This window comes from Rhipicephalus microplus, chromosome 1 (assembly GCF_043290135.1).
Source record: "Rhipicephalus microplus isolate Deutch F79 chromosome 1, USDA_Rmic, whole genome shotgun sequence".
NCBI classification, from domain to species: domain Eukaryota; kingdom Metazoa; phylum Arthropoda; class Arachnida; order Ixodida; family Ixodidae; genus Rhipicephalus; species Rhipicephalus microplus.
In genome coordinates this window covers 80,749,671-80,777,620 of record NC_134700.1, presented here as the reverse complement: position 1 = coordinate 80,777,620, position 27,950 = coordinate 80,749,671, and the positions used below count along the sequence as shown (strand labels likewise).

The 27,950-nt window shown below is 46.5% G+C and overlaps 2 protein-coding genes across 3 annotated transcripts in view; one reads left to right on the top strand and one right to left on the bottom strand.

Moving 5' to 3' along the window:
- The window catches only part of LOC142782390 (uncharacterized), a 252,259-nt gene that overhangs the window by 157,892 nt on the left and 66,417 nt on the right, over positions 1 to 27,950 (bottom strand). The gene's annotated exons all lie outside the window — the stretch shown is intronic.
- The window catches only part of LOC119178639 (uncharacterized), a 109,585-nt gene that overhangs the window by 20,256 nt on the left and 61,379 nt on the right, over positions 1 to 27,950 (top strand). For both annotated transcript variants that reach the window (XM_075882243.1, XM_037429855.2), the window contains exons 3-6: positions 6,347 to 7,086; positions 19,674 to 19,947; positions 20,444 to 20,856; positions 22,637 to 22,962. In XM_075882243.1, coding sequence (XP_075738358.1) covers positions 6,347 to 7,086; positions 19,674 to 19,947; positions 20,444 to 20,856; positions 22,637 to 22,962 — 1,753 coding nt within the window. The remainder of the gene's footprint in view (positions 1 to 6,346; positions 7,087 to 19,673; positions 19,948 to 20,443; positions 20,857 to 22,636; positions 22,963 to 27,950) is intronic.

Genomic DNA, 27,950 nt, shown 5'->3' with positions numbered 1-27,950 from the left:
CGCCAGTAACACCATCGACCAGACTTCGGGCATCGTAGACGAAGCTTGCAAAACTCTGCTAGCTGAAGTGCTGGAGCGGCAGGGCGTTACGGAAGGCATTTCCTTCCCCGACTTCAAAGACGCAGACAGCGACGTGCAGACATCTCCGGACATGTCTGATGAAGCCATTGTTGCCTCGGTTATTGGAGTGTCGCCAAATGATAATAATGAGGACGACATGGAAGGCGACAACACGGGTGATCCAGGTCCGACAGTGGCCGAAGCTGCGCATTGCGTTAGCGTCATGCGGGTATTTGCCGAGAAGAGGGCGCTGGCGGAAAAGCTGGCTCACATCATAAGTGAGTTTGAGGCCGCTGTCGTTGCTGCTAGGCCGCCGCGTTGTCAAATGAAGATTACAGACTTTGTCACGCGAAGTTAATAAATTACTGCACGTTTTTTGTTGTTTCATCGCACTCCCTGAAGGTTCCTTTTTTTGACAGGTAAGTGAGCGACCTGTCGCTATTTCGGTTAAGCAGTATTACTGTTTAGTACGTACTTTTTCCGAGCTCCGGCCAACTACGGTTTAACGAGGTGTCACTGTATAAGAAGTCTTGTTGAGATGTTATTTAAAAGCAGCTTGAAAGCCTCCTGTAGCTGTGCTAATGCCACGTTATCATACGGCTAGAAAAATTCTAGCAAGAATTCTAAAAACGTCTTCCTAGATTTTTAAAGAACCTTTGTAAACGTTTACTATACTTATATTATTAGAAGCCTAGTGAACGTCTTGCCAAGATTCTAAAAAAGACTTGCTAGATCTTTTAACACCTTTTTTAGACTTTTTTTTTTTCATGCAAGTCAGCTTGTTGAGCGTTTCCAGTGGTTAATTTGTTGCATTATGTCAGCATTTTGCAATCGGTGCATTTAGCTGTCCACTGTTGAGAGCGACAAACAGGGACAGCAGCATAATTTTGCATCAAATTGATTTCTGCCACTTTTATAACCAGTAAAATTGGTGCCCTATTTGTTGGAAGAATGAATTAGTGACTGCCGTCTATCAATACGATAATCTGTTTTGCTTGGAGACAAGACATGCTTTTAAACGTCAACTCATTTTCGTTTCTGGTGTTGCCTGGAATGCATTATACTGCACATCCAAAAGTAAATGCAAAATTTCAACAAATCTTGTTGCATACTTGTAACCTTTATTGTACGTAACAGTGACTACACACGTTGTCCCAAAACTTGCATGCTTTATAGTAACTATAATTATACAAAACAATTGAGGTGCTGGCCAGATACTTGGTCCAGGAACCTGCACTCATACAAAATGCACGAACTGTTTTCTTCGAGCAAACTTCTATCAGTTCAACAAAAATTAGCAGGCTAGCTTAGCAAACACATTATTGGTTCAGTAGCAATTTTATGAAGGTAGAAAATTTTCTACAGCCAAAGAGCAGTAGTCACACGATTGATTTTTTTTCTCACCCATTGTGCTTAAGTTTATGTATGTTAGAACCATGAGTATTTGAAATAAATGGGTTTTACCACAAATCTGTGTTTAACAACCAAATTGTAGTTTTGGCGACAGCCCGAATTCTAATTCCATCCCAAAACACTCGCACAAAAAACACAGTGAAGTAAAAAACGCTACAATATTCCAGAATGCCTTCTGTCAATTATCATTAACAATGTTAAAAATGGCTAGGTATCTCTGTAATATATCACACATGGTTAGGTATTGGCAAAGCTAGTCATGATTAAGTATGACAGTAGGAAATGACTTGATTGCACTTACGGCATTAAATTCGAGAAGACAATAAACTAAGGTTACAAAAACATATTAAAACAAAATAATCAGTCAATAATACAGTGAAAATAATATCGTTGATCTGCTACAGCCTTATTGCAATACAAAAAGTTCAATTTTAAGTGACGAACTGCAGATTACACAAAGATTAAACATGACATGAAATCTTAGGAAGCAGCACCGACACATTCAGAGACGGGCTTTGTGCTTGCAATAAAATTTAGCCCCAAAAACAGAAAACCACCTTTGCAGATAAGTTATGTTTCTAGGGGGACACAAAGTAAAACGATAATGCTGTTAGCCGCCCAATCAGCTAAGAATCATGAAATTTGGGTGCCTACGCACCTGACGCACCACGTATTGTGCAGGGCCGTTCCGGCTGCGGTGCGCTTCATAAGAATTTCATGTCCGTGAAAATTCACAGAACAGTAATCGAGAAACTTGCCGAGTTTATTTATCGTCTTTACATATTTCGCGGCCTCGACTTGAGCAAACATATTGATCCGTGTACTTGACAGGTACATAACGGCGTTGTCCCCTGCGTGTAGTTGAAGAATTATCACAGGCGTAGTGAGAATGAGTGTTGCCGAGATCTCCCTCTTCGTATATTTGTTATGTGTGAGGAGGATTTGTGGCTATCTATTTTTACAACGCACATTTGCATATGATACCCTAGCGCTTTTTGCAGAACTGGGTCAGTCTTTTTTTGAAATTATAAATTAAATATGTCCTTCTTGCAAATTAAAAATGTACACGCGTGACGCAGACTGCTGAATAGCGATAGCATTTTGCAAATTAGTCGCATTCCTACCGTTCTTATACCTCATACTTTGATGAGGTTCTCAAAGCTAGAGCTATGTGTCAACAAGGCTCCCATGTTCATTTCTGAGCCCCTCTTACAGACACTGCAACATCCTTTGTTGTGACCGCCGCTTTTAAACATGCGGGAAGTGTCCAGACGAACCGTGCACGAAGGCAGCTTTTGCACCGGCTGTGGCAGTTGTCCCCTGATAAAATAGGGCGGTAGTATGCTTTTGGCTGGAACGGCTGGGCGGAGCCTGCGTGCTACGATGTCGCTACAACAAACCTACATATGTTGAAGGTGCCTATCGCTGTTTAAAAAACTGGAGTAGGTCTACACTAGGAGACTGTCTGGGTTGTCGTAATTATCATCATCACTCACACTGGGCCCACTGCAAGGCAAAGGCCAGTTAATCCGGTAACTTGCTTTCTGCTGCCATGTTATACCTGCAAACTTAATCTCATCTGCCTATCTAACTTACTGTCTCCCCCTCATACACGTGCCATTAGTATTACCCTCAGTATGCCTTAGGAGCTGGCCCCAGTGAAAGCGCTTTTCAACAGCTACTCTATTTATACTGGGTGGCCAAAAGCAACTGATGAACGTCCCAGCTCTCCCTCTGCAGGGGCCAGGTGGTGAACCATTTTATATTTCATCTCAGAAGTTCTCCATATCACTGTGAAGGTTACAGTGCCCCTTAGCCAATAGAAAGTGTGATTAGCTACTCCACATGCAGTGTCCCTCCACATGCAGTACCCCCCCACATGCATCATGTCGCATGCTCAGCATCTCCCTGGCATCTGCTCGCACGCATGGGGGGAGAAAAACAAATACAGTCAACTCCTCTTAAACGGAACTCGAAGTGGATCCATAAAACTGTTCCATTTATCAGAAGTTTCATTTAAGCAAAGTACACTTATTTAGTGAATCAAAACCTTTATTCAAATTGCACAAACCTCACATTACTCATGAGGATGAGTAGGAGAAAAAAAGGAGTGAAGGGTGCTTTGTTCGGCAAGCTTGAGTTGTTTTTTCACAAGGTACACACCCATGCCTGACAAACTAGCCAGAAACTCTGGACAAGCTTCATGCTCAAAATAGCGCTGCAAAAGTTCAACAGGCTCTTCAGCTGATCGGTCTGGTGGCACCACTGCACTGGCAATATTGTCATCGCATTCATCTTTGAAAGGTTGATCCTCATCTTGCACTTCGGCAATCATTTCCTTGACAGTCGCCTCATGGCAGGTACAAACATTTTCATCAATTGATTCGTAGTCCTGTAGCGTGAAAGGGGCAGAGGGCACGACCTCACTGAATACTGCCCCAGTGTCGGCATCAGCAGGGCTTTCTTAATCAGGTACTGCTTTTTGCACTTGAAAGCCAGCATGATGAAAGCATCTGTGTATTGTTGTTGCCTTCACTTGCTCCCAGGCACGTGCCAAAGTGTAGGTGGCTGGCAATAAATCTATGCTGTAGCATTTCCCACTGCACAAAGCAGTATTCGAGGAAGCAATTTTCTGCGGTAAAACATTAATGTTCTCAATAACCTCTTAATTTATCGGCTGGATCACTGCCGTTGCATTGGCTGGCAAGAACTCCAGAGTGAGGGCTTGGAGTCTTTCAACTTGACCATGGGCTGGGCAATTATCCATGATGAAGACAGCCTTCCTGCTTTGCCTCGTAAATTATGCGTCTTCCTCCCGTAGCCAGTTTTCGGCCATGGTCATCCACCCTCTTCCGTTCGCATGGTACGCAGCGGGAAGTCTCAAACGTCTTTGAAACAACGTGGTTGCCTTGATTTTCTTATTACCAACATCTTCAATTTCTCATCTCCTGCCATGTTTGCACCCACCAGCACAGTGATGCGATCTTTACTGCATTTTCCTCGACTACAGGCTTCGCCTTTGAAGTTGAGAGTCCTTGATGGAAGCACCTTATAAAAACGACCCATCTCGTCAAAGCTCAAAGCTCATCAAAATTTCCTTGCGCCACTCCTGTTGCCAGTCGATGCAAATGTCCCCGTTGACTGCAGTACTTTCACCTGAGATTGCTTTGAAGACTAGGCAATGGCATATTTTGAAGCAGCTGAGCCATCTGTCGCGTAGGACGAAGTTCTCAACACCCATTTGCGTGGCGATCTCTCTAGCTTTCTGCTCGAGAATTGGTCCGCTTATGGGCAAATCGGAACTCTATGCACGCTCGAACCAAAGAAAAAGAACTTTTTCTAGTTGTTCATAAGGCGTCTTCCGCATTCGTATCCGTTTAGATCTAAAGGTCCCGTTCTTTACAGTGCCTTCAATCTTTTCCCAGTCTTTGCAGCTCTGGGACAGCGTCGATTTCAAGATGTCCTATTTTTTCGCCACCTCCATCTTGGGCAGGCCACTTCGAACGAGCTCCTGAAGAATTCGCAGTTTTTTTCAAGTGAGAGTGCATGGTGCGGCCGCTTCCTTTTCACTGGGCTGAAATAACACCGTAATCCACCGCACTTAGCCACACAAATAAGCTTACCACACAACTGATTCGCCGACTCGGCTCCCACAGCCACGTCGAGTGAAAATAGCTACTGAATTGGCTTGTTTCGAGGTGTTGTCATGGTTGTGAGACTACCTTTGGCCTGAACGAGTCTATGCTGTGTTTAGATGCTCCGTCTATGCGCCGCTTAGAGTCTATGCTCCGTCATTTGCGCCGCTTAACTGTAGGTGACCAGTAAGAACTGTTTCGATTAACCGGTGAATTTTACTTTGCAACTCGTAAAAATCCAGCCACATGAGCCCATTTAGTTCCATTAATGAGGCATTTTCATTTAAGCGAGTTTCGTTTATTGGGGTCTACTGTATTTGGCATCACTGAAAAAAAAAAAAAATGGCTGCACTCATTGTAGCTGGTGTCCTCTGCTTTGAGTTTTTCAAGTCTTCATCATGCATTGTGTAAGCCCTAAGTTGTGAACTGACACCAGTACTACACTTAAACCTCGATATAAAGAACCCTGATATATAAAAAAAAACATTGGTTATAAATTCAGAATAGTCTTGTAATAGACATAGTGTATTGCAAACACCTTTATAAGAAATTTTTGGATTTAGTGAACTTCTTTTTTGTGTAAGATGCAACTTTGTTGTAATGAAGTTTGAGTGTATTTGCTTTCGATTAAGGGGCTGATGCTTTGGCATCAATGTATGTGTGACTATATTGCACTAGTTCCACTAACCGTTATTACATTCTCGGTGCACTAGGCTTAGCAGGCATGTCTAAACAAACAGCTGATCTTGCAAATAACGGCAAAATGGGCCTGATGCCTCAGCATGAAATGGCACAAAGCGATATCTTATTTCTCCTTGCAAGTTCGGCATGTGTCTTGCTGTGATGTTGATTTGTAACCGCAGTTACCGGTGCTTACTGATACAGCAATTAAAGACATAAATGTGAAAAATATATCAAGTATAGATGTGCTGTAACATATGCCAAACAAGTGAAGAGGTCTCAAATCTGCCAATTCGTAAAGCAACTTTATCTGGATTCATGTTTTGCTGCGCAAGCGTGTGGCTTGCTTACACCCCTTAATCTTGGTATTGCTGAACGGTGGTCGTGAGCTGTAGTATAGGTTCAAAAGGGCAATGCACTCGACCTATAGTTTTGTTCACTGCATTCCTCTTGTGGTCCTGTCTTATTTGCTCTAATCTATTTCAAAGGTACAGCAACGTGCAAACGAAATGTGCCAAAGGAACCCGTTTTCATCATTTCCCATTTTCCCCATCTAGGAGGGCCTCACGGCACTGCAAGACTCCAGTCTTGTTGAACTGGAGGCCGACGGTAATGGGGATGCCCAGATCGAAGCTGACGGCGAACACGGAGGCGAGCCGGAGTCTAGCTCGAGCGAGGAAAGTGACGACGACGAGGACGGCATGGACCCGCTGCACACGGGCGTGGGTGAAGAGTTCCGGGCACTCAGTGTTCGCCATGCCCGGCAGTTACAGCTTACCCTGGGTGGCGCCAGTGGAAATGGTGCAGCCACGGACAGTTCGCTGCGTGAGGCCTCCGAGATTGCGTCGCTGCTGCGTGAACTCGAGAAGTTGGAGGAATCTGATGCCGATGCTGCGGTCTCCGTCATTGTTGGTGCCGGCGACGCGGTGACAGCCGTGTTTTTCCAGACGGGTGCTATGCGGCGATCGCTGCGCCAGTTCCCCGAGCTGCTGCTCTTCGACAGTGGCTACACGTTTGCCGCCATGGTGACGGGGCCAGGGGGACGGCCCCGGTTCTCGCTCGCCTCCTGGAGCGGCCACGATGCGGCCGGCCTGGGCTGCCCGTTTGCCTTTGCGCTCGTCATGCGGCCTGTGCGGCTTGTTGTCGGTCTTTTGATGAGTGTGTTCACACAGGCCAACCCCGTAGCCTCCCAGGTGCGGCTGCTGCTGCTGGGCAAAGAGCAGCTCAAGCTACAGGGCCTGCGGAACTTCTTCGACCAGGCAAGCACCACGCTGCTGTGTCACTACCATGTCATTCGGTGAGAGCTCTCCCTTCGTTGTGCCGGTGCGGTCGTAGGCATGCTCCGGATATTAGAATCCGCTCAATGCATTGGCCAGAGTCGCAGGCGTCTTTCAGTTCAGCATCTATTAGTTAAATAAACTAACAAAGTGCCATTTCTTACATTTTCTCTTACACAGGACTGCAAGTGTTTACGCATTGATAAAGCAAGCAGTGTGTTTACGTTTGCTCTTTGCTTTTTACAGGTAATGTCTATTGTAAACAGGAAAGGATACAATGAACAAAAAAAAAAAAAACAACTTGAAATTTTAAATTACTGTCACCCACATCATATGCTGGTATAACATCAAAATAGTGCATGTATCAACACGGAAGCTAAGGAACGGCTTAGGCAACGTAAAGGACAAGTTGTCCTGCAAAAATTTTACAAGTGGTTTATATGCCATAGGCTGCCAGGATTGTGATAAGCAGTACATCAGTTAAAGCGGTGGCTTAAGAAAAGAGTCAAACGACGCTAATATGACGTCAGAAAACAGCATGTGGCTTCGATTGCCCTCGCTGAACTTGTGGAATCAACAGGCCACGAAATTGAATGGTGAAGTGTGCAAGTTCTGGCCATAGAGGAGAAGCTTGCATCATGCTTTCTCCTGGAATTTATGCACATACAGATGAGTGTGCAGACGTTGAACAGGATTGACAAAATGCTTCCGACAATATACTCTCGCTGCTTACGTCATGTACTTAGGCGTACTGAATATGCTGTGCCTTTCTTATGGCTTTGATTGTGTTGTGTTCCAAGCACCCCTGTGTCACGAGCGGAGAGCGCCGGTCACCAGCAGAGGGATATTCGACGAAACGTCGAGCCGGTGCATCACACCAGTCAGCAGTCAGGTCATTCCACGTCTAAGGCGAAATCAAGCAGAAAGACACAGCGCTGTTGGCGATGCGACGACATGCACGATCCCCAGGTATGTCGATACAAGACAGCGACCTGCAATTTTTGCCAAAAACTGGGACACATTGAAAAGGCATGCATCTCAAAGCGCAAACAGCTCGGACCGAAGACTTCAGTGCAACGGAACAACAATGTCGACGCACAGGAGGGCCAGACGCAAGATACAAGCCGAACAGCACTAACATCATCGGCACTATATGACTTAAACGCCGTTGTGAACCTTGGAACAAGACCGAAGATTACAACTGAAATTATGGTACACCAGCGCCCTATCAGGTTTGAGGTGGATTCCGGAGCAGCATGTACGCTCATCAGCGAGGACACTTTTCGCGCTACTTGGCGTGAGAACGCGCCAGCTCTCCAGCTAGACGACATGCAGCTGAGAACGTGGTCCGGACATTCCCTTCCACTGCTGGGCGGTGCCAACGTAGACGTGTACTACAACGGGCAGACCCATCAGCTCCCCTTGCTAGTCGTCCACGGTTGTGGATCAAGCTTTTTAGGACGAAATTGGTTCACCCCCCTTGGAGTGGTCATTGGCGGAGTTCACCACACACCCAGTTATCCGTCAGTGGAGCAGCTTCAAGATAAGTACAAAGTGGTTTTCTCCGAAGAAATACCAGGGAACAACGGACCTCCAGTCACACTGGAGCTGCGGGAGGATGCGACGCCGAAATTTTTGAAATCTAGGTCGGTGCCTTTCACCCTACGAACGTCAGTCGAGAATGAGCTTGACCGACTGCAGGAAGAAGGGATCATCGAACCGACGCAACATGCGGAATGGGCTACACCACTCGTTGTCGTCCAAAAGGAAAACGGTACCCTACGCCTCTGCGGAGACTACCGGAGCACTGTCAACCTGGCGACAAAAGCATCTTCCTACCCACTGCCGACACCGGAAGAGGTTTTTAGCACGCTTCGTGGTGGAAAAATCTTCAGCACCTTGGACTTGACACAAGCCTACCAGCAGCTGAAGGTGAGCGAATCAACGTCTGAACTGCTCACGATAAACACTATTAAGGGTCTTTACAAAGTTAAAAGGCTACCATTCGGAATATCTGCAGCGCCAGCAATCTTCCAGAAATTTATGAAGTCTACACTTAGCAGGATCCCAGGTGCTTGCGTCTACTTGGACGATGTTATTGTCGGTGGCGCTTCCAATGAAAAGCACACAGAACGCTTGGAGCTCATTTTGGAAAGGCTAGCAAATGCTAATTTGCGCATCAGTAAAAAAAAATGTGTTTTTGCGGTGCCTGAAGTGAAGTTTCTTGGACATCAAATTGACGTGCAGGGTATCCATCCCACTGAAGACAAAGTGCGTGCAATCACCGAAGCACGAGCGCCTACTAACGAGCAAGAACTGCAGTCGTTTTTGCGGCTATTGACTTTCTACGACCGGTTCTTAGAACATCGAGCTACAGTGGCCAACGATCTATATCAGCTCCTGCAGAAAGAAGTCCCATGGACTTGGTCGCCACGCCACCAAGAGTCATTTGTTGTCCTTAAGCAACTACTTCGCAAGTCTACTGTTCTGCGACACTACGACGAAAGGAGACCCCTACTTCTAGCCTGTGACGCATCACCATACGGAGTGGGAGCAGTCCTCTCCCAATTTGACGACCAGGGACGGGAAGCCCCGATCGCTTTTGCTTCGCGCACCCTATCGCAGGCAGAGAGGAATTATTCCCAGCTAGATAAAGAGGGACTTGCCATCGTCTACGCAGCAGATCACTTTCGGCAGTACATTACCGGCAGGAAAGTGACTTTCATAACAGATTACCGGCCCTTATTGGGTATTTGGGTCCCCAGAAGCCAATGCCACAGAAATTGTCGCCGCGAATGACACGATGGTGCATCAAGATGTCGGCGTACCATTACGAACTCGTACATCGCACTGGGAAGAAACACCAGAACGCCGACACACTAAGCCGCCTGCCGCTAGACACCACAATAGATGAACCACCCCCGCCGGGTGATATACTCATGTTCGAGGCGCTGCCGAACCCTCCGCTAACAGCTGACACGGTAGCAGCATCAACGCAGGAGTGCACTGTCTTGAAGGAAGTCTACGCAGCTATACAAGAAGGCAACGTACAGAAGCTAAAGGGTGAACACTTCAACGCTTACCGCAAGCGAGCTGCGGAGTTGAGCACTCATCGCGGTTGCGTCTCCTTGGGACCAAGAGTTGTAATTCCAGCGGCACTTCGCGAACAGGCCATGTCGCTTGTCCACGCAGGTCATCGAGGCATTGTTGCCATGAAAAAGTGCGCCAGAAGTTATATGTGGTGGCCTGGTATCGACCATGATATAGAATTAACAGTTCACGATTGCCAGCCTTGTCAATGCAACCACAGAAGCCTGCCAAGAGCCCCTATTCCTGAATGGGAAAGACCAGACACGCCTTGGCACACCCTGCACATTGATTTTGCTGGACCTATCGAAGGGTGTTTGTTCCTAGTGGTTGTAGACGCATACACCAAGTGGCTGGAGGTAAAACAAATGGCTACAACGACATCGGCAGCAGTTATCGACACTCTGCGGTCGTTGTTTGCAACGTTTGGCCTACCGCGCAAGGTGGTCTCGGACAACGGCACTCCGTTTGTGTCCACGGAGATTCTCAAGTTTTACAGCGACAACGGCGCCTCGTCTGTTACATCAGCTCCTTACCACCCGGCTACGAATGGACAAGCCGAGCGATACGTGGCTGAGCTAAAGCGCGCCCTTACTAAAGACCAGACTGGGACAATGCAACGCCGCATCGCGCGCTTTCTCTTCAGACAGCACAACACTGTTCAAAGCACTACCGATCAAACACCAGCGAAATTGATGTTCGGACGAGAAATGAGAACCCAGCTGACAGCAATTGTCTCGGAGCCCTCAGCGAAAGCACCGTCGGAGGAAGAAAAGCTCCCGCATAGCAGGAGAATTGAAAGTGGACAGCGCATATACGCCCGCCAGTTCCACAGAAAGCCCGGCTGGGTTGAAGCGACGGCACTCAAACGCATAGGTTTGCGGTCATGGCTCGTCGACATTGGTGGAAAAGCCACACGCCGCCACTTTAATCAGCTACGCCGTTCAGGTAATTTGCCAAAGGAACCTCCCATTCAAGCAGTCACCTCGACGGAAGCTTCGTTCCACTTAGCCTGGCATCTCGCACCAGATGAATCAGCACCGCCGCCCGCCGGCCCTGAACACAAGAGAAACGACACCCAGAGAGCGGAGGCTTCTCTTCCTAGTGCGTCCGTCCATGCGCCCACGGCGGCCTCCAGATCGCTTCCAAGAGACAATCTAAGGAGGGAGAAGATGTTGCGTTCCAAGCACCCCTGTGTCACGAGCGAGCCTCCGAACCCGCGAAGGACCGGATGCTGAAACTGCTTCCAGATGTTGACTCCTCCCCTTCCCCCGCTCGGCGCAAACGAGCCACCGCTCGTTTCCCCAGGCAGTTCGGCCGCCGCCTCCATCCGAATAGGAATAAAGTTGTTTTTAACCGTTCGAGGCTGTCTGAGCTTTTTGGACTACCGCGACCAACGCGTATGTCTATGGGCCGACGACAACACCGGACATAACAGATTGTAAATAAGGCTCTTGTATGGGGGGCTGCAACGCCAGTAAGCTTTGTAGTTATCTTTGTGTTCTTTTTTGGTCGGTGTATACTTTCGCGCTTACACTATGCATTTTGGCGGCCAGAAGGGTTGCTGTCACACTGGGATTTCAGAGGCAATTCAGCAGTTATTAGGCCCAAGAAGTTGGAGTGGCGCTGCCTGGTGGGAGGCTTGAATGACGTCACGGCACGGACTCTTCGAATCTTGCTGTGGCGCGCGTAGACATAACGCGCGCCCGCTTCAAATGCTGTTGTGCTGCCAGCATTCACTTTTTGCTTGTCTCACGGTTTAAATAAATGACGGAAGCAGCATCGGGGATGTTCGTGGTAAAACAATAAAAAACCGAACTATTTTTTTTCAGTAGAATTGCCAACGTGGTGTCTACTCTCCAGCGTAAACGTCTTAATGAGGTTTGTTCCGGTGCTGCGCTGCTTACTTCGAAGATGGGTTCGATTCTTAGCCAAGGTAGCCGTACTCCGACGGTGGTGAATAGCAAGACAATGCATGTGCTGCAGGTTAAAGAATGCGAGGTGACCACAATTACTCTGCAGCGTCCCTCGCAATCATGTCACGCTTCTGAAACATATACAACAGCGTACTTGCATTTCACATTGCGTTGTTCACGGGCGATTCCTTTAAAAAAATGTGATTGTTTCACCTCCACAATTGGTATTTGTATCGGATGTATCGGGATAACTGCTGGCAGTGTTTTTTTTTTCTGTGGGTGAGTGCTTAAGTTGGTATCGAGTGTCGAAAAATATCTCGAATGTGCTCACCTGAGAATACCGCCGCAGCTGTTCCGTTAAATTTTCGTGTGTGTAGTTGGTCACATTAAATCACGTTGTTTAGCTTCATGTTTTTGGGAATAATTTCGGCGCTCCGTTTCACTAGAAAAACAACTTGAGGTTGGTCAGATAGTGTCTACGTGCAACATCCTAGCAACTGTACTGTCACGCTTGTAAGTACCAGTTTAGATAGCCACCTGTGAAATGAATTTTTCCCATGGTTAATTGCGCCAGAACAACATCAATCTGTATATGAACATGACGTGCGAGACCAATCGTTGCTTCACAGAGGCAAAGGGCGTGTCGTTATCATGTGGGCCACGAAGCGGCGTGCACCATCGAAACAGTTCATTTAAACCTTTTGGCGTTTGTTTTGCAAACTATTGCTATCAGCAGTGCTCCTACGTGAAGTGAACATTACCGTTTATGAATTGATGGTCGATCGAGTCACCTGTTCGCGTAAAGCAGGGTATGCGACTCCTGACGACTGTTGAGAAGAAATCTGTGCATAAGATCCGAGAATTACGGAAAAAAACCCGAGGTGCTCAAAATTTCCGGAGCTCTCCACCACGGTGCCTCTCCGAATCATATGGTGGTTTTGGGTCGTTAAACCCCACATATCAATCAATTTATCAATCAAATCAGAATTCTGGAAATTATTTTATGGTTTACAGTGTAACTTTTTTTCTCACTATTATAAGTGATTGTGTATGAAAGACAGATCCATATAAAGTCTCCTGCATCCCAAGGTGGAATTCTGCCTAATGAGCTACATTATTTGCAGAAGCAGACATTACTTGCACGGTAAATTGCAATGCTGTGTGTAAACTGAAAATGTCCAAATTTCATTTGTAATAATTTGACACAAATGTTCAATTGCATAGTGTATGTCAAGTTATGATGAAGTTAGACCCATTTAGCAGAAATATTTTCTTAGCATTGATTTCATCAAGTACTTGCATGGTGAAAACAAGTAATGTCTCGCTGTCCTGCACTTTCATTTTCAAAGTGGATCCATACTTTCTGCAGTTTAGTTAACTTTCAACCGCAACAATAAATATCTTTACTTGGTACCTTCAGTAATCTACTACTCAAAATTTAGAAGAAATCACCACCGTATCGCTGAAGAGCGAGCACACTGCGTTCCTCGGAAAGAAGCGAGCGTCGGCATGCGTCGGCGGGAGCAGGCGAGTCCATGTCGTGACGTCACTTCGCCGCAACTGCAGCGACACCAGTGTTCGTTCTCAAAGCCAATAGAACGCTCTAAGTGGTTTCTTGAAAGTACTTCTCCATTTGCCATCATGGTTCCGACATATTTTGGCAAATTTTTATAACCATATTTACGCAATTTCTAAGTGTACCTTTTATCGTGAAAAACAACCTTAAAATTACGTGCACGTTAGATTCAGGCAGGGACGCTTAAACTGCCCCATAGCTGTATTTTTGTTTTTGAGTCATGTAAGTCGGTTGTGCGCATTGGAATAGGTGGATAGCAAAAGCATGGTTAACACGAAGAATTGTGGGCTACAGTGCCCGTCTGCATTGACTTCCAGTTCGAGGTGCTGTGCCGTCGTACGGGCATTCTTGTTAGTGCCGTCGCTTTCTGCATGTTACACCCAGCACTCGTGATGCCCTTTTCTTGCAAATTGCTGCATAATACATAGGAGGGCTGTACAGTTCAGTAAAATAACAAATGCAGTCAGTATAGTCAGTTAAATTTGTGCGAGTGGTAATTTCTTCATTCAAGCAATATGCAGCTCCGAACACATGGTTTTTCTTTGTTTTGCTGCAAAGGGTGTTATCACACATCTTTTGTCACATACAATAATTTTCTGGATATCATAGGATCACGAAATACCCGTACATTTGTTTTCACGCTGCTGCTCATTCGTAAAATTATTTATTTTATGTTGTGTTACAAAGACATCACCCCGGGGTTTGACATAGTGAATGGCAATAGTAAACTGTGTCTAACTCTGAAAATGAAATGCACTTGTAGTTTTCTGGCTTTTTTATGTCTTTCCACTCCTGTTCAGCATATGTACAGTTGTCTGCATGTGTGCTGGTATTGCAGGTGCAGGCATGATGCAAGCTCTTCTTTGGCCAGAACACGCACACTTGACCAGTCAGTTTGGTGGCCTGTAGAATCCACATGTTTAGAAAGGGCATATGAAGTCGCGCGTTGTTTCCTGACATCATATTCGTGTTTTGTTTAACTGTTTCCTTGAAATCGGTGGTCTCACCAATGTACTGGTTGTCACAATTGTGGCAGCCTCAAATAAGAAAGACTGTGGAAGTTTTCATTGGCAACTTGTCCTTCACATTATCTAAAGCGTTCCCTAGCTTCCATATTCGTACATACATTATGTTGACGTCTGTTGCTTCTATATATCACACAGCATATCTGACTTCCTAACCACAACATAATTCACGTCGTTAAATGTGTGCATGTTTGTCTTGACCACGATTTGGCTCGGCTTAAAGGCCTTCTGATTCGGCTAGAACTACCATTAGCAAGGGCTTGCCAAGCTATGTTATGCATTCACTATTATTATTATTATTATTATTATTATTATTATTATTATTATTATTATTATTATTATTATTATTATTATTATTATTTTCAGGGGTGAGACAGCTGCACATATTGTGCATTTTTGATACATTCCCGTTTTCTTGCGCCAAGCTGCTTCGAAAGCATAAAAATCGCGAAAATTGCGAAAATTGTGAAAATTGAAAGGTTCTTTGTTGTGCGTAGCGCGTTCCTCAGGTCGCTGCAGTTTTCGTGTTTACACTGCTGCGTGCGGTCAGTTACGCGTGCGTGTTTACCGTGAGCTAGTAACTGTAAATGTGGAGTCATTTCTCTGCATGCGATGCGTCTCCTGGATGCTCTGGCACGTGCACACGGGTTCTCAAAATGGGTTCCGTGAGCGAAAGAATGCGTGCAACCCATTCCCAGTTTACGCACATTAGTTACTAATTTATTTAGACATGCGAGTTCTCATTGCATTAAAAAAAATTCATCGCTGGCGAAATCCACACATCAATGTTCGCAGGTAGAAAGACTTAGTTATTTGCGAAGCCGTGGTGACTGAACACGCGTCCGAACCATTTTAAAATATGTTAATAGCCACCTCGCCTCTTTATTGGCAACTCATGACGCGTTGGCGATCACGTGGCAATCTTTTCGTGAATGGTGATTTTTCACTGCTTCGTTTTGTTATCCAAACTCTCAACGAGTGCTTTGACAGGTGTCCCGTTCATGTTCAATCGGTGTTTCCGTTGACGGTTGTTCCGCTGTGTGACTTCATTTTCTTTCTTTTATTCCTTCTGTCTTTGCAATAAAACCGGCCTCTGTACATTCGGCGGTTCATTTGCGTGGACACAAATTTCTTACCTGCGCATTTCTTAAAGCACTGTGAGCACTTTACGCGAGTCGCAGCATGGGTGGCAATCTCAAGTTGATGTACTATCGGGAGTTCTACATCGACGGTGATGATCTACGATATTAAAGAAATAGAACTGGTCAACGTGTGCTGTATTAATAACGCGCAAATGCTTGTGTGGAGAGGCGTTATCTGTATCAGTCACTTATCGTTTAGTGCCATACGCACGCGCTTTACGAGATAGGCGGTGTGGCGAGGTTTCTTGGCTCCCGCCCTGCACTCTTGAAGGTGGTCCTACATGAGGTGGCCGCGTACGGTGGTGCAGTGCACTTTTGTTGTCTGTTAAAGGCTCATGATGCTATCATGTCAGGCTTTTCTTTAAGCGAAGGACCGCTATTACATTACTAAGATCTTGTGCAATCACAGTTTGTGAATTTCTTTTTGAGTGTGATGTGTTTTCCTTCCTAAATGTTTCCAGAGAACCTATTTGCAGCGAAACCTTTTTTTTTAAATATTATTTCACTTGTTTGTTACAAGAGCTAGTAGGTCACGTAAAAAGGTAGTGCAGTTCGTACCTGGCGATATTCTGTTTAAAAATTTCCTTCAAAATGTGTTTCAGTGTTATGTGTATTATAAGCCAATTAAAATAGGCATTGCTGCCCCCATGTTACTAAGAATTTGTATTTTCAAGCTCCCAGGACATATTAAATGTTGCTAATTGCTCCCAAGCAAGGTTCTGCTCTGAATTGAAATTTTGCTACTGCAAAAACTGCTCCCAATGTAGTCTCAGCCGTCTGACCCCTATTATTATTATTATTATTATTATTATTATTATTATTATTATTATTATTATTATTATTATTATTATTATTGGTGATGTAATGGCACACGCCCTCAGCTACACCCTTTTTGCTAGTAGCTCATCTTTCAAGGGTAGAGTTGGGTAGCTTCATCTAAATTTCTCATTTCAGTTTTTTGAAATGGTATTATTAAATCTGTGATCATTTTTTAGTCCTATATTCATAGAAGAGTATACAAACAAAGGTAACCCGTCGGCATCTGTGATAAATCTAGGGAATCGAGGGAGATGTTGCGCCCTGACAGATTCCTTCTTGTCAGCACATGTTCAATCGTCATCGCTTCAAATGCTACCCCTAGCTTTCATTTCAGCCATCTGAAAACTTAGTCGAACTCCAAGTGTAAGAGCCCAGAGAAATAAAACATCAACATGCATGTGCTTGTCATGGAAAAGAAAAGAATGAAAGAATGGAAATTATGCAGTAAGGCTTCGTTCTTGTGACGTTAGTCATTTTTTAATGCAAAGCCCACAGAATACCCGAGTATTAGTGTTTTTTTTCTGAGAAGTATATACTAGACGTGTGCAATTTCGGTGAGGATACAAATCAATAGTAAATATGGCAATTCATGTTGCATCAGATCCAATCAAACCCACATCCTAAATAGTTAAGTCAGTAAATATAGGTCGATCTAATCTAATGCACATCCTAAGCCGCGTGGGCTATAACCATTATAGTGACCCAGAATATATTCCAGTGCCGGAACCCACCGGGCTCCAGCGTCCTTCTTTTACACAGACATCATGAGAGAGTGCCACTTCTATGTTTTCTAGCAGCTTTGGCTCCGTTGTAGGACTGTCGGGGGCTTTTTTAAACTTTTAGCCACAGGTGATTCTAACTCGTGTGTTTGCTTTCTGGTTCTTCCAAACAAAAAACAGCCAACTTGCTTGCTCTCTCACTCGGAGATGTCATTTTGGCTAGATATACATTTTTTTTTTCATATTTACCACACGTGCTCAGAACATTCTGAGCATTTGTGGTACATTTATTTACTTATTTTATTGGAGCACCTGATTTTTTTGTATCACTGGAGGGTCTGTTTCCAGTGCAGAGAGTTTTGCAAACAGACGTGGCGGTCATGGAATTTGCTTCAAATTATCCTGGAAAACCTGGAAAAATCAGGAAATTTTGAAAATGCAACTTGGTAGACACCGTGGGCTGTTTTCAAAGGTGAAATGGGTATTTTGAGGCATCAAGTTCGTTGCAGCAAAATATGTATGGCAGTACATTTTAAAATTTTTAGTTAATTCAATTCTGTTCTTGCCAACTCTTGTTGTCTGGGCGGTGAAAATTCGGAACTTGAATTGTGCCAATTCTGTAGGCATGGCCATAAACACTCAGCAAAGGTGCCTTAATCCCACTATAAATGAACGGTAAGAGCGCGCGCGCGCGCGCGCGCGCGCACGCACGCACGCACGCACGCACGCACGCACGCACGCACGCACGCACGCACGCACGCACGCACGCACGCACGCACGCACGCACGCACGCACGCACGCACGCACGCACGCACGCACGCACGCACGCACGCACGCACACACACACACACACACACACACACACACACACACACACACACACACACACACACACACACACACACACACACACACACACACACACACACACACACACACACACACACACACACACACACACACACACACACACACACACAACTGAATGTACATGCACATGCTCACCTTTCATAAACATGGAATACTAACATGCCCACCTTGGTCCTCCATAAATAAAAGTAACTCAATTGCAAAACAGATGAAGCTATGCAATACATCACACCACCATCTTTATTAGTCAATTTTATGCCAACTGCAGGATGGAGACCTTTGCTAGTGGTGTCTCATTTATCCTTTCATGTGTGAGTTCACTTCGCTCTCTTATAGCAAATGTTTTGATGTCATCAGCCCACATCGCTGCCGTCCTTGGCTGAGTTGCCCTTTCGTCGGTATCCACTCCGTTGCTCCAACTGACCGCTGGCTGTCTGTCCTATACATTACAAGTCCATCCCCTTGTACTGTCTTTCGATCTCTTCATGTTATACCTCTTATTTATCGTTCCATTGTATGCTGCATGGTCGTCAGCACTTTTTTAAGTTTCTTTGCAATTCATGCAAGTTTCTGCCCCACTTTTTACCATTGGCAGAATGCAATGATTATATACTACTGTATTTCTTTGAGTAGATTGCAAGTCATAACTTATAATTGTCGTGCCAAATGTGCTCCTGCTCATTCTTACTCTGAAAACTTCCTTTACTTGAATAGGCTCCTCTGCTTGTAATCAACCTGGATATACATACTCTTGTACAGATTCCAAATTCTAGACGAGACTCCTGAGCTCCCATTCTCACAGTAGGCCGGCAAGCATTATCGTGGTCTTTTGCATGCTTATCTTCAAGCCCAATTGAACAATTTGCCGGCTTAGATCCTCAGTCATTTGTCATTGGCATTAGGAAACGGCATCATCTGCAAATAGGGATATTTTGAAGTGCACAAACCAAGTGACATGGAGCATGAAATAAGAAGGTCATAAGCCCTCAACGTAATGGCCAGTGAAACTGGGATAGTGTATGACATAGTACCACTGTCTTGTAGAAAATCGTTCACTTGGCAAAAGGGCCATTGTCTAAACGATTGGTTGCAAGAGCATGTATGCACTACCCCTAGCATTGTAGTGAAATTGTAATTTCAGATTAATTCCAGCGTTTGAGGCATGAGATTTGTTTTTATGAAAAAGGTTGCTGTTGCATTTACCGGGACGAAACTGTCACTTTTGTTGAAGACTCTTGAACGTTAAGCGTGAGGCTGCAGGACCAATTCTTGGCCGCAAAAGTCGCAATTCAATGAGGCCGGTGCAAAAACTCTTCTTTGATTCACTCAAAGAAAACCATGTAATTTAAATAATTGAAGCCCGGTATTAGAGTCTCTCTTGTAGCCCACAATGAAGCACCATTATTACGTGAACCGGGTAGGATATTCATTGACACACTTGGCCTCCACGCAGCTCATTGCTGAATAAGATGGACCAGCTGAAAATGCCACCGGCCGAGCAGGAACGGGTATGCCGGACGCTGCGTGCCATGTTGGCCTGCCTGCACGAGCGTACCTACATGGACAACCTGCGACGACTGCTGACGGCAAAGGGACGCTTTTCGAACCACTTCCAGCACGTGTGGCACGAACAGAGGGAGCTCTGGGCCGGCTTTCGCCGGTCAGGCCTCGTGCCCTGGTGTGCAGGGGTCAACGACCGCGTCGAGGCGCTCGTCCAGTTCCAGCAGGTGCGCCGCACACACCCACCCATGCCCGAATTCGTGTCATTTAGTGCAGCAGTATCTGTCCGATTGATGGCAGCCCTTCGGCTGGTTGTTATGTCTCATTCTTCACTTCACAGCAGTGTGTACATACAGTTTGCAAACCGATAAAGATAGGCTTCGTAACATGTTAGACTGCCGCTTCAAGTGATCCTGACCTTCAACTTTTCTACTTCAAACCGACTCTCAAACACCACTCTTCGAGCTCCAAAATTTGCTCCATATCCTAAAGTAGGTGGACCACCATCCCTCATTAACCATTCCCTGTTTTACTGTATATAGTAGTGTGTAATGCCTTATTTGGCATTTGCTTGGGTGCTTCAGAATCGTACTACTACTTTTGTTAAGTATTTATTAATTTTGTATTTTTTGTTTGTATCCATTGCTGTACTTGCTTATGGCTCTTATTTCGAGCTGGGGATGTCTGCGATTGAATAATCACGTTTCGTGGAATGCCCTGCAGGCGGTGTGCAACCAGTCTCGCAGCCTGTGCGAGGCCGTGTGCAACCTGGCTTACGGGGCGCACGGCGTACTTGCCCAGACCACCACCGAGGCCATGCTGGACGAGATCCGCGAATACCACGTCCAACTGCTCGACTATGAAGCACACCTCGTCGCCGCCTGCTGCGACTACGCGGCCGTCCACGTGCTGGTGCAGCTACGCATCTCGCGCTCACACAAGTTTTCGGTGCTTGCCTCGGGTTCGCACCTCGTGGTCAACTCCATCGCAGGCAAGGGCACGATGCCCCTGGGGAGCTTCGCCTGCGACTGCACCTTCCGCCAGACTTACCGGCTACCCTGTGCACATGCCTTTGTTGTGGCACATGCCCGCAACATAGAGATACCGCTCGACGAAGTGGCGCAACGGTGGAGAAGGTCAGTGGCTCGACTCGTTGTCATGCTTGCACAATGTTGATTTTACTGCATAGAATTCAATCAAAAGGGCCTGGGACGTTTAAAGGGCTTCTTTTAACTAGGCCCTGCAGCAGATTTCAGGGCTGCAAATAAATGAGCACAGCACATAGGTTCTGTGACCGCAATGGTGGTTGCATTGTATGGAATGGCCGTGTGACCAGACAATGCTGTGTGCACTTCCTTTCAAGTGAGTTCCACTTCGCTCCGCTTAATCTGCCCAAACGCCTCTGAGTCGTGTACATTCGTTGCAGCGTCACTGACCATGGCATATAGCTCGAGCTAAACGTCCAGTGTGAAACGCTCAATGCCCCCTCTGGAAATATACAGTCGGCCACAATAGTTTATGGACGATACGAGCACATGGCCGAAAGCCTCTTCACGACACTTCCGTTACATGAGCAGCGGCCGACAGCACCGCAGCGCCCTGAAAGCATCCCTTTCCTAATTGATGGCCTGTCTCTTTTTTGACTGGGTATGATTAATTTCTGCCTCTTGCTTTTCAATGCAACGTGCTTCTGGCATCTGCGTCTACGAGGTTCTGCCTGGCCAGCAGTCTATGAGCATAACTGTTATCAGTTGCAATCTTTATCACAAAGTGACACCTAGCCAACAGAACGCCGTTTGAGGTATGCCGTGATAGTTTGGATCCTCCTATGAAAAGAGCAATGTGATGGTCATACTGCAGATAAGCACTTCCTGTGAAAAATTACGAACTAACAATGCACTACACTGCAGTAGAAAACTTAAAGGCCAGTGAATAAGAGGAAGAATCGTTTTGGCCCAGCACTGCGATTGACAGTAGATGGCGCACCGCTAGGTGGCGCGGACTGCCAGTTTGGCATGCACTCGCGTGGTCCACAAACTTTTGTGGTCGACTCTACATGCAGCAAAGGAGCACGGCAAGGAAATACCTAGGTATTACTTGTCATGGGAATGACATGGTCTTTCGGCACTGGCATGGAAGGATGCAAGAAAGGAATGCCACTTGTGGATGCTAGTCAAGGCAGAAGTGGCATTGTAACTAGACATCAGTTTCTTCAACGTGCACAAATAATCTACTGATTTAAAGAGTTCTTTTTGTGTACTGATACAACTGTGTGCAAAGATGGGACAACTAGATGAAGCACATAGGCACAGCGCTGCATTTTTCTGCGTCATTCTGTTATCCCGTCCTTGCGCACTGTTTTCATCCATGTTCTTTCATAAGCCTTCCTAGACTGTACCTCGCTACTAACGATTCATCACGAAAATTTCAAGTGGGGTCTGCCAAAGTGCCCTTTAGCAGTCAAGAGTGTAAATGTTCTGCCACGTCAGTGATGGGTTGTTGGTCTACATTATTGGCAAATCGCACTTGCCATGGAGCAGAAGGAGCTTGATGCAGGTTACTTGATGCAGCGTACCGAATGAAAGAACGCTATGCAAAACATGCGCAGAATCTAAGAAAATACGTTCAACAGATGAGTGCAAACTATGACCCGCATGAGTACTTTTGTTTCTTCGAATAAACTCAGTTGATAGTTTGCACTTGTCAGTTGCGAATGTTTTCACACATTCCTCCTGTTTTTTGTGCAGCATTTTTTCATTCAGTCTGCCATGGAGCATCCGGAGTCCAGCATGACAAATATAAAACAGGGCTGTGCTTTGTGGATAGAGCAGGTGACAAATAAACGATCAAGGCGCTGTGACCTTTTATGTACATGCACCGTATGTGCTTGACCAGGGCATATACATCCCCCACCAGGTGCGGCCCATTCCCGATTGACCTGACTGCAGGCGGCACTGGTGGTGCCAGCGGAGAGGACAACGAAGGGTGGGCTGGCGAAGGACAGCGCGAATACCAGGAGCGCATGTCCCGCGCCCGTGACCTTTCGGAGGCGCTGTGCTCTGTGGCAGCGCACAGTGCTGCCGACGGCTGGGATCACATGCAGGCAGTACTCATGCAGCTATACCGCACATGGGCTCGGAACCCGGCAGCACGCATCACGCTCGCACTCGAGGATGGCACACCGCTGCCCATCAGCCCAACACCACCACCTCCTGAAAGCACTGCCACAACACAACACACAGGTAAAAAGCAGCACTCGCATGGTTTAGAGGGACAGTTCTGTTGATCATTTCATAATATGAAACGTTCACTGCAAGTGTAAAAAATAGAATATTAGCATAACGTTGCCAGTTCTACCAATGGTCAGTTGCATACTATAAGCAGACTTCACTGTGCATGTGTGCTTGGAGAAAAGCGTTGCATATTGGTAGCAACAATTCTAGCATTGTGAATTCATTTAGCGCATATTTTGTGCGAGAAAACTGAAGCCGCTAATGTAGCTTTAGGAAGAACCTGAAAAGTTTTTATTAAAAGCAAGTATATTGAAGCCTTCTAATAGGTGCCTGTTGGGAATGCGGCATAACGACGCACTAAACTGTAGTACACAATAACAGGAGTGGAACAGCTGTTCCATTTGCACCATTGTGTGCCAAACATGTTTACTTGCCTCGTCCTGCGTAGAACAAACCCTGTTGTGCCAAACTCGTTAATTTGTACCATACTGCAATGCAGCACCCTATTTAGCTGTGAGGTGTGACAGCCATAAGGGTCTATTCACACCGCTATCTGCACAGCTTCACTGCACGTGGCGGGACACCAGCCGCACGCAAGCGAAAGAGCATCGCTGACGCACTCTTTCGCTTTCTGCACACGTGCAGCAGGTGTCTTGGGACGTGCAGTTCGAGGGCGTGGATAGGCCCTAACCATGCCCAAGAACATGAATGAAACATTGCCTTTTTGGTTTGATTAAGACGGTTACAGATTTGGTGTCATCAAGGCTGGGATAGCTCAAGCTGCAGCTGTGATTCAATTTCAAAGGCAAGGCCACGATTGCTAGCATGCGTGCCCATTTCAGTAGGCATCAGCGCGAATGTCTCGTAAACACTTCTATGGGCTGCACTCTCAGCACGACAAACACTGTGCATAAAGATCATCTTTCCATGGTGCAGCCATATTCTCTTGCACCAGCGTTTTGTAGAGTTATGCGAAATCGGATAAAAAAGAGTTAGCTGCCAGCCTGACTTGGAATATCGAACCCCTTTATACGAGGCACTGATGTGAGAGACAATTGTGTATAAGAGACAACAGTGGGCCTAAAGAAAAATACGGGTTAATAAGAAAGTACAGTCGCCGACCGTTTATTCGGACGCCGAAAATTCGGACATGCCCGTTTATTCAGACATCTTCATGGCACCGCCACTCTCCCCATTGATCCTAATGTAAACTCACGACCTGAAATTCGGATGCCCCACTGTGCGCCATTCGGTCATTCGGACTCCATTCGACTGACCGGATGCGTCGAAGTACGCCATTACACGCTGACAGCGACGTTAACAATACGTTTGCTAGGTTGCTAGCACTGATATGCTGCACTAGCTATGAATGGATGTCGGGCCTGTGTCAAAATGCACACAGAAATCGCCATTGCCAATCTCGAAGGCTATGTGTGGCGACGCTTTTTATTTAAAAAAAAATAATTTGCCAGTCAAGCGGCCAAGCCAAGCCACCTACAGAGTCTGTTCGCAGTGGCATTTGCCAGCAGTGTCAGTCAGCTGATTCTGCGGCTAGGCCTGGTTCGTCTTGTTCTCTGTGTTCTCGCTCTCTTGCGTGTTCCGTGGCGTGCTGCAATGGCTACGACGCCACCCGTTGCTGCGCCGTCTGGAGTGAAGAAACGTGGCCAACGTGGGAGCTACAAGACGCTCAGGATGACGAAGAAAGCGGAGATGATTCGCCAGGTAGAGTTGGCTGACCTCAGTCTGAAGTGGCTTGAGAATTTTCTATTTCCAAGCGAACTGTCTCGGAAGCGTGCGTGTGTGCAGGCATGACAGTTTTTTCGGGCGATAGGGCCTATAAAAGTGCCTTTTTTTTCGAGTGGATCCGTTTTTTCAGACTCCCGATTATTCGGACTTTTTGGCGGTTCCCGTCGAGTCCAAATAAACGGTCGGTGACTGTACAGTCGAACCTCGATATATCGAACGGCACGGCGATCGCGAAATAGTTCGATATATCCAGAATTCGATATAAAAAAATCACGAAAAAAATGCATCAACAGCTTGCTGAAAACAACCAACGAACCGTTCAAGCGTGGTGCAGTAAATACTCACTTGAAGATTCAAACATAGTATTTATTGTGTTGGTTTAAAATATTGAAAAAGAGTAGCCTGCTTTTTGTTGGCCATGGCGTGTTTGACGACTGCGTCCTCAATATAGTCCAGGCGATCCATAAGTGATGGGCCGGTGCCTTCAATCGCGCCACAGTGGCGGCGCGCAAGGGCCAAGGCAGCTACGACCTCAGCTGATGTTGGGAGCGGGGCTCCATCAGCGCTTGCGGGATCCACTTCGGCAGAGTCTTCATTTGGCTGCTCAGCAGTAGCTTCGACGACAATCTCCACATCCGTGAGCTCCGCCGTTCTGAGTTAGGCCTGTCGCGCACCACAGCGCGCGACAGGCCTAACTCCGAACGCAGGAACACTACGAGCACAACGACCGATGCCTGCCGATGTTACGGGAGAGGAGCTTGCAACAAGTGCGCAGTGTGCCGTTGACATCATAGAGACTGCAACGACTGCAAGCTGCAAGACTGCGGCGTGAGTCCGAGTGAAAAGTGCGCACATGGCGCGCTCATGCCGGCTCGCCTGACTGCTTTTCCTTTCCCGGCGGCAGCGCTGGCCGCGTCCGAGACAGTCGTCTGCGTCCTTTCTCTCCTATACTTTCCTCCTCAATCTTTACCTCCCGCTCCCACTTCCCCCGCGCAAAGCCGTGTCGGTGCCTTCGTATTGAACGACAATAACAGCTCCGCGCTTTTCTCCACTTTCCTCATTCAAAAACCTCTACCGCAAGGCTGCAGCGCGTGTACGCCGCTATGTTAAAGTGGCGCTCTCGGCGCCATTGATGTGTGCAGCATTCGTAAACGCCCGCCGCTCTACCGCTACTTTCGAGAGTTGCTGGAAAGCTCGCCACCAGTCAATGGAGCGCGGGCGGTTTGGGTTGGCTGAGTTCGATATAACCATTATATGTCAAACTTTGTTCGAAATAAAAAATCAATAATGCGTGCGATTTCCCACGTGATATAGGAACCGTTTGATATAGGCAATAATTCGATATACCGTAATTACTCGATTCTACCGCGCCCTCAATTGTAACGCGCACCCGATTTCCACCATGAAAAAAAAAAAAAACATAAGACATTGATTGCAACGCGCACCCATTTTTCTCGCTGGCCCGCACGATCACACCACTCGAAAAAACGACTCCTTTCGGGAGCATCTTCCATTCAAATATGAGGTACGGGCGAAGCTTGTGCCCATCTGACGTGTAAAAGAGCGTTGCCGTCACTGTAGTTTTACCGTGGACCGATGTCAGCACGCGAACTTGCTTCGCCCCCTTCTTCTTGACGGTTGTGGTGCCAGACATGTCGAAGTAAAGAGGCGTCTGATCGGCATTCCTGATTTGCCCAAGCAGGTAGCCGTTGTTGCGCAGCAAGTTTAGGACGAACCTCTGAAAACTGTGAAGCTTTTCATCGTACTCCACCGCAAAACTTTTCGCATATGCATGTTCCCCTTCGGAGGGAAACGCCTTTCCTCTTCATAAAGTTAAGTTAGCCAGCACCTGCTCGCTTTAAACTGGCTCCGCATTAGACCTTTTTCTAAGACTAATTGCATAGCTCGCACTTGGAGCAGTTCTGTCGTCACGGGCCGCTGTGCCGCTCGCTGCTTAAGCACATACTCGCCGAGCAGCTCTTTATTTGTGGAAACCGACCCTGCTGTGGTCCACTGAAGCCTTTGCGTGAAGCTTTGCTGTCGACAATCTTCTGCTTTTGTTTCCGCCGGTCCCGCAGGCACGTTTCGGGAACTCCGAACGACCGTGATGCGGCCCGATTTCCGTCCGTTTCTGCACATGTGATGACTTTTCTTTTAAAACCGGCATCGTGGTGCACTCGAGTTTTTGGAGTTGGCCCTTCCACGCTGTCGATGCTAATGCACTACTAGATGACGAACTCCTCAGCACACGTATGAAGTGCCGCACATGGGAAACACATAGGCAGAAATGGCCGACGGGCCATGCCGACGCACGTAGGGGGCGGCCATTTCGGATTTCCGATGGTAATAGATTGACCGTAATTTTTTTGTTCGTACTCGATTGTAACGCGCATGCGACTTATGAACTCGCTTAACCGGAAAAAAGGTGCGCGTTAGATTTGAGTAATTACGGTATCCGTGTTCGATATATTGAGGTTTGACTGTATATACAAGGTACCCTGCTTATAAGAGCCATCTCATATAGAGTAAAAGCTCGTTAATTTGAACTGCAAGGGGAAGCCGCCTCAGTTAGAATTAACGAAAGTTTGAACTAACAAAAGTGAAGAACAACAATGGTACACTACGAGTAGGGCTTAACAATTAATTTTTTGGAAAAAATCTGATCGCGGTCTGCCTTCTTTTCTTGAAGGCGACAGCCAGCACTTTTTGCTTTAACCAGCGAGTTTGGCGAAAGGCCTCTTCTCCACCTTCTTCAAAACTTAAGAAAAGATGGGCGGCTTTCAATCTGGCCATGATTTCCGCAGCAGAGGGCCGCACTGGTGCTTCGTCCTCCTCCTCATCATCGTCACTGGCAGCGACAAGTTTTGCACTTCTCACCTAACAAGTTATGTCACCATTCGTGAGTGCACCACACACCACTGTACTTGAGTCCACATCGACATAGTCTGCAACGCAGACGTCTTCCAAAACGTCCATGCTCGAGCACTGGTGGCTCGACAGCTAGCAAAGCTTCGGTGCTGAAGCCACAGTGGCGAAAGCAATTTGCTATCGTAAGCGCTGTCACTTGCTCCCAAGCACGCACAAGCTTTTGTAGATCACTTAGGAGCGTCACTTGGTAGTTATTGCACAAAATAATTTGTTCCAACATATGACGCCAATAAAATGATTTTAAATTTCTAATTATACCCTGGTCCATAGGCTGCAGTACCGCTGTCGTGTTTGCTAGAAGGAAGGCCAGCTCAATGGCCTTC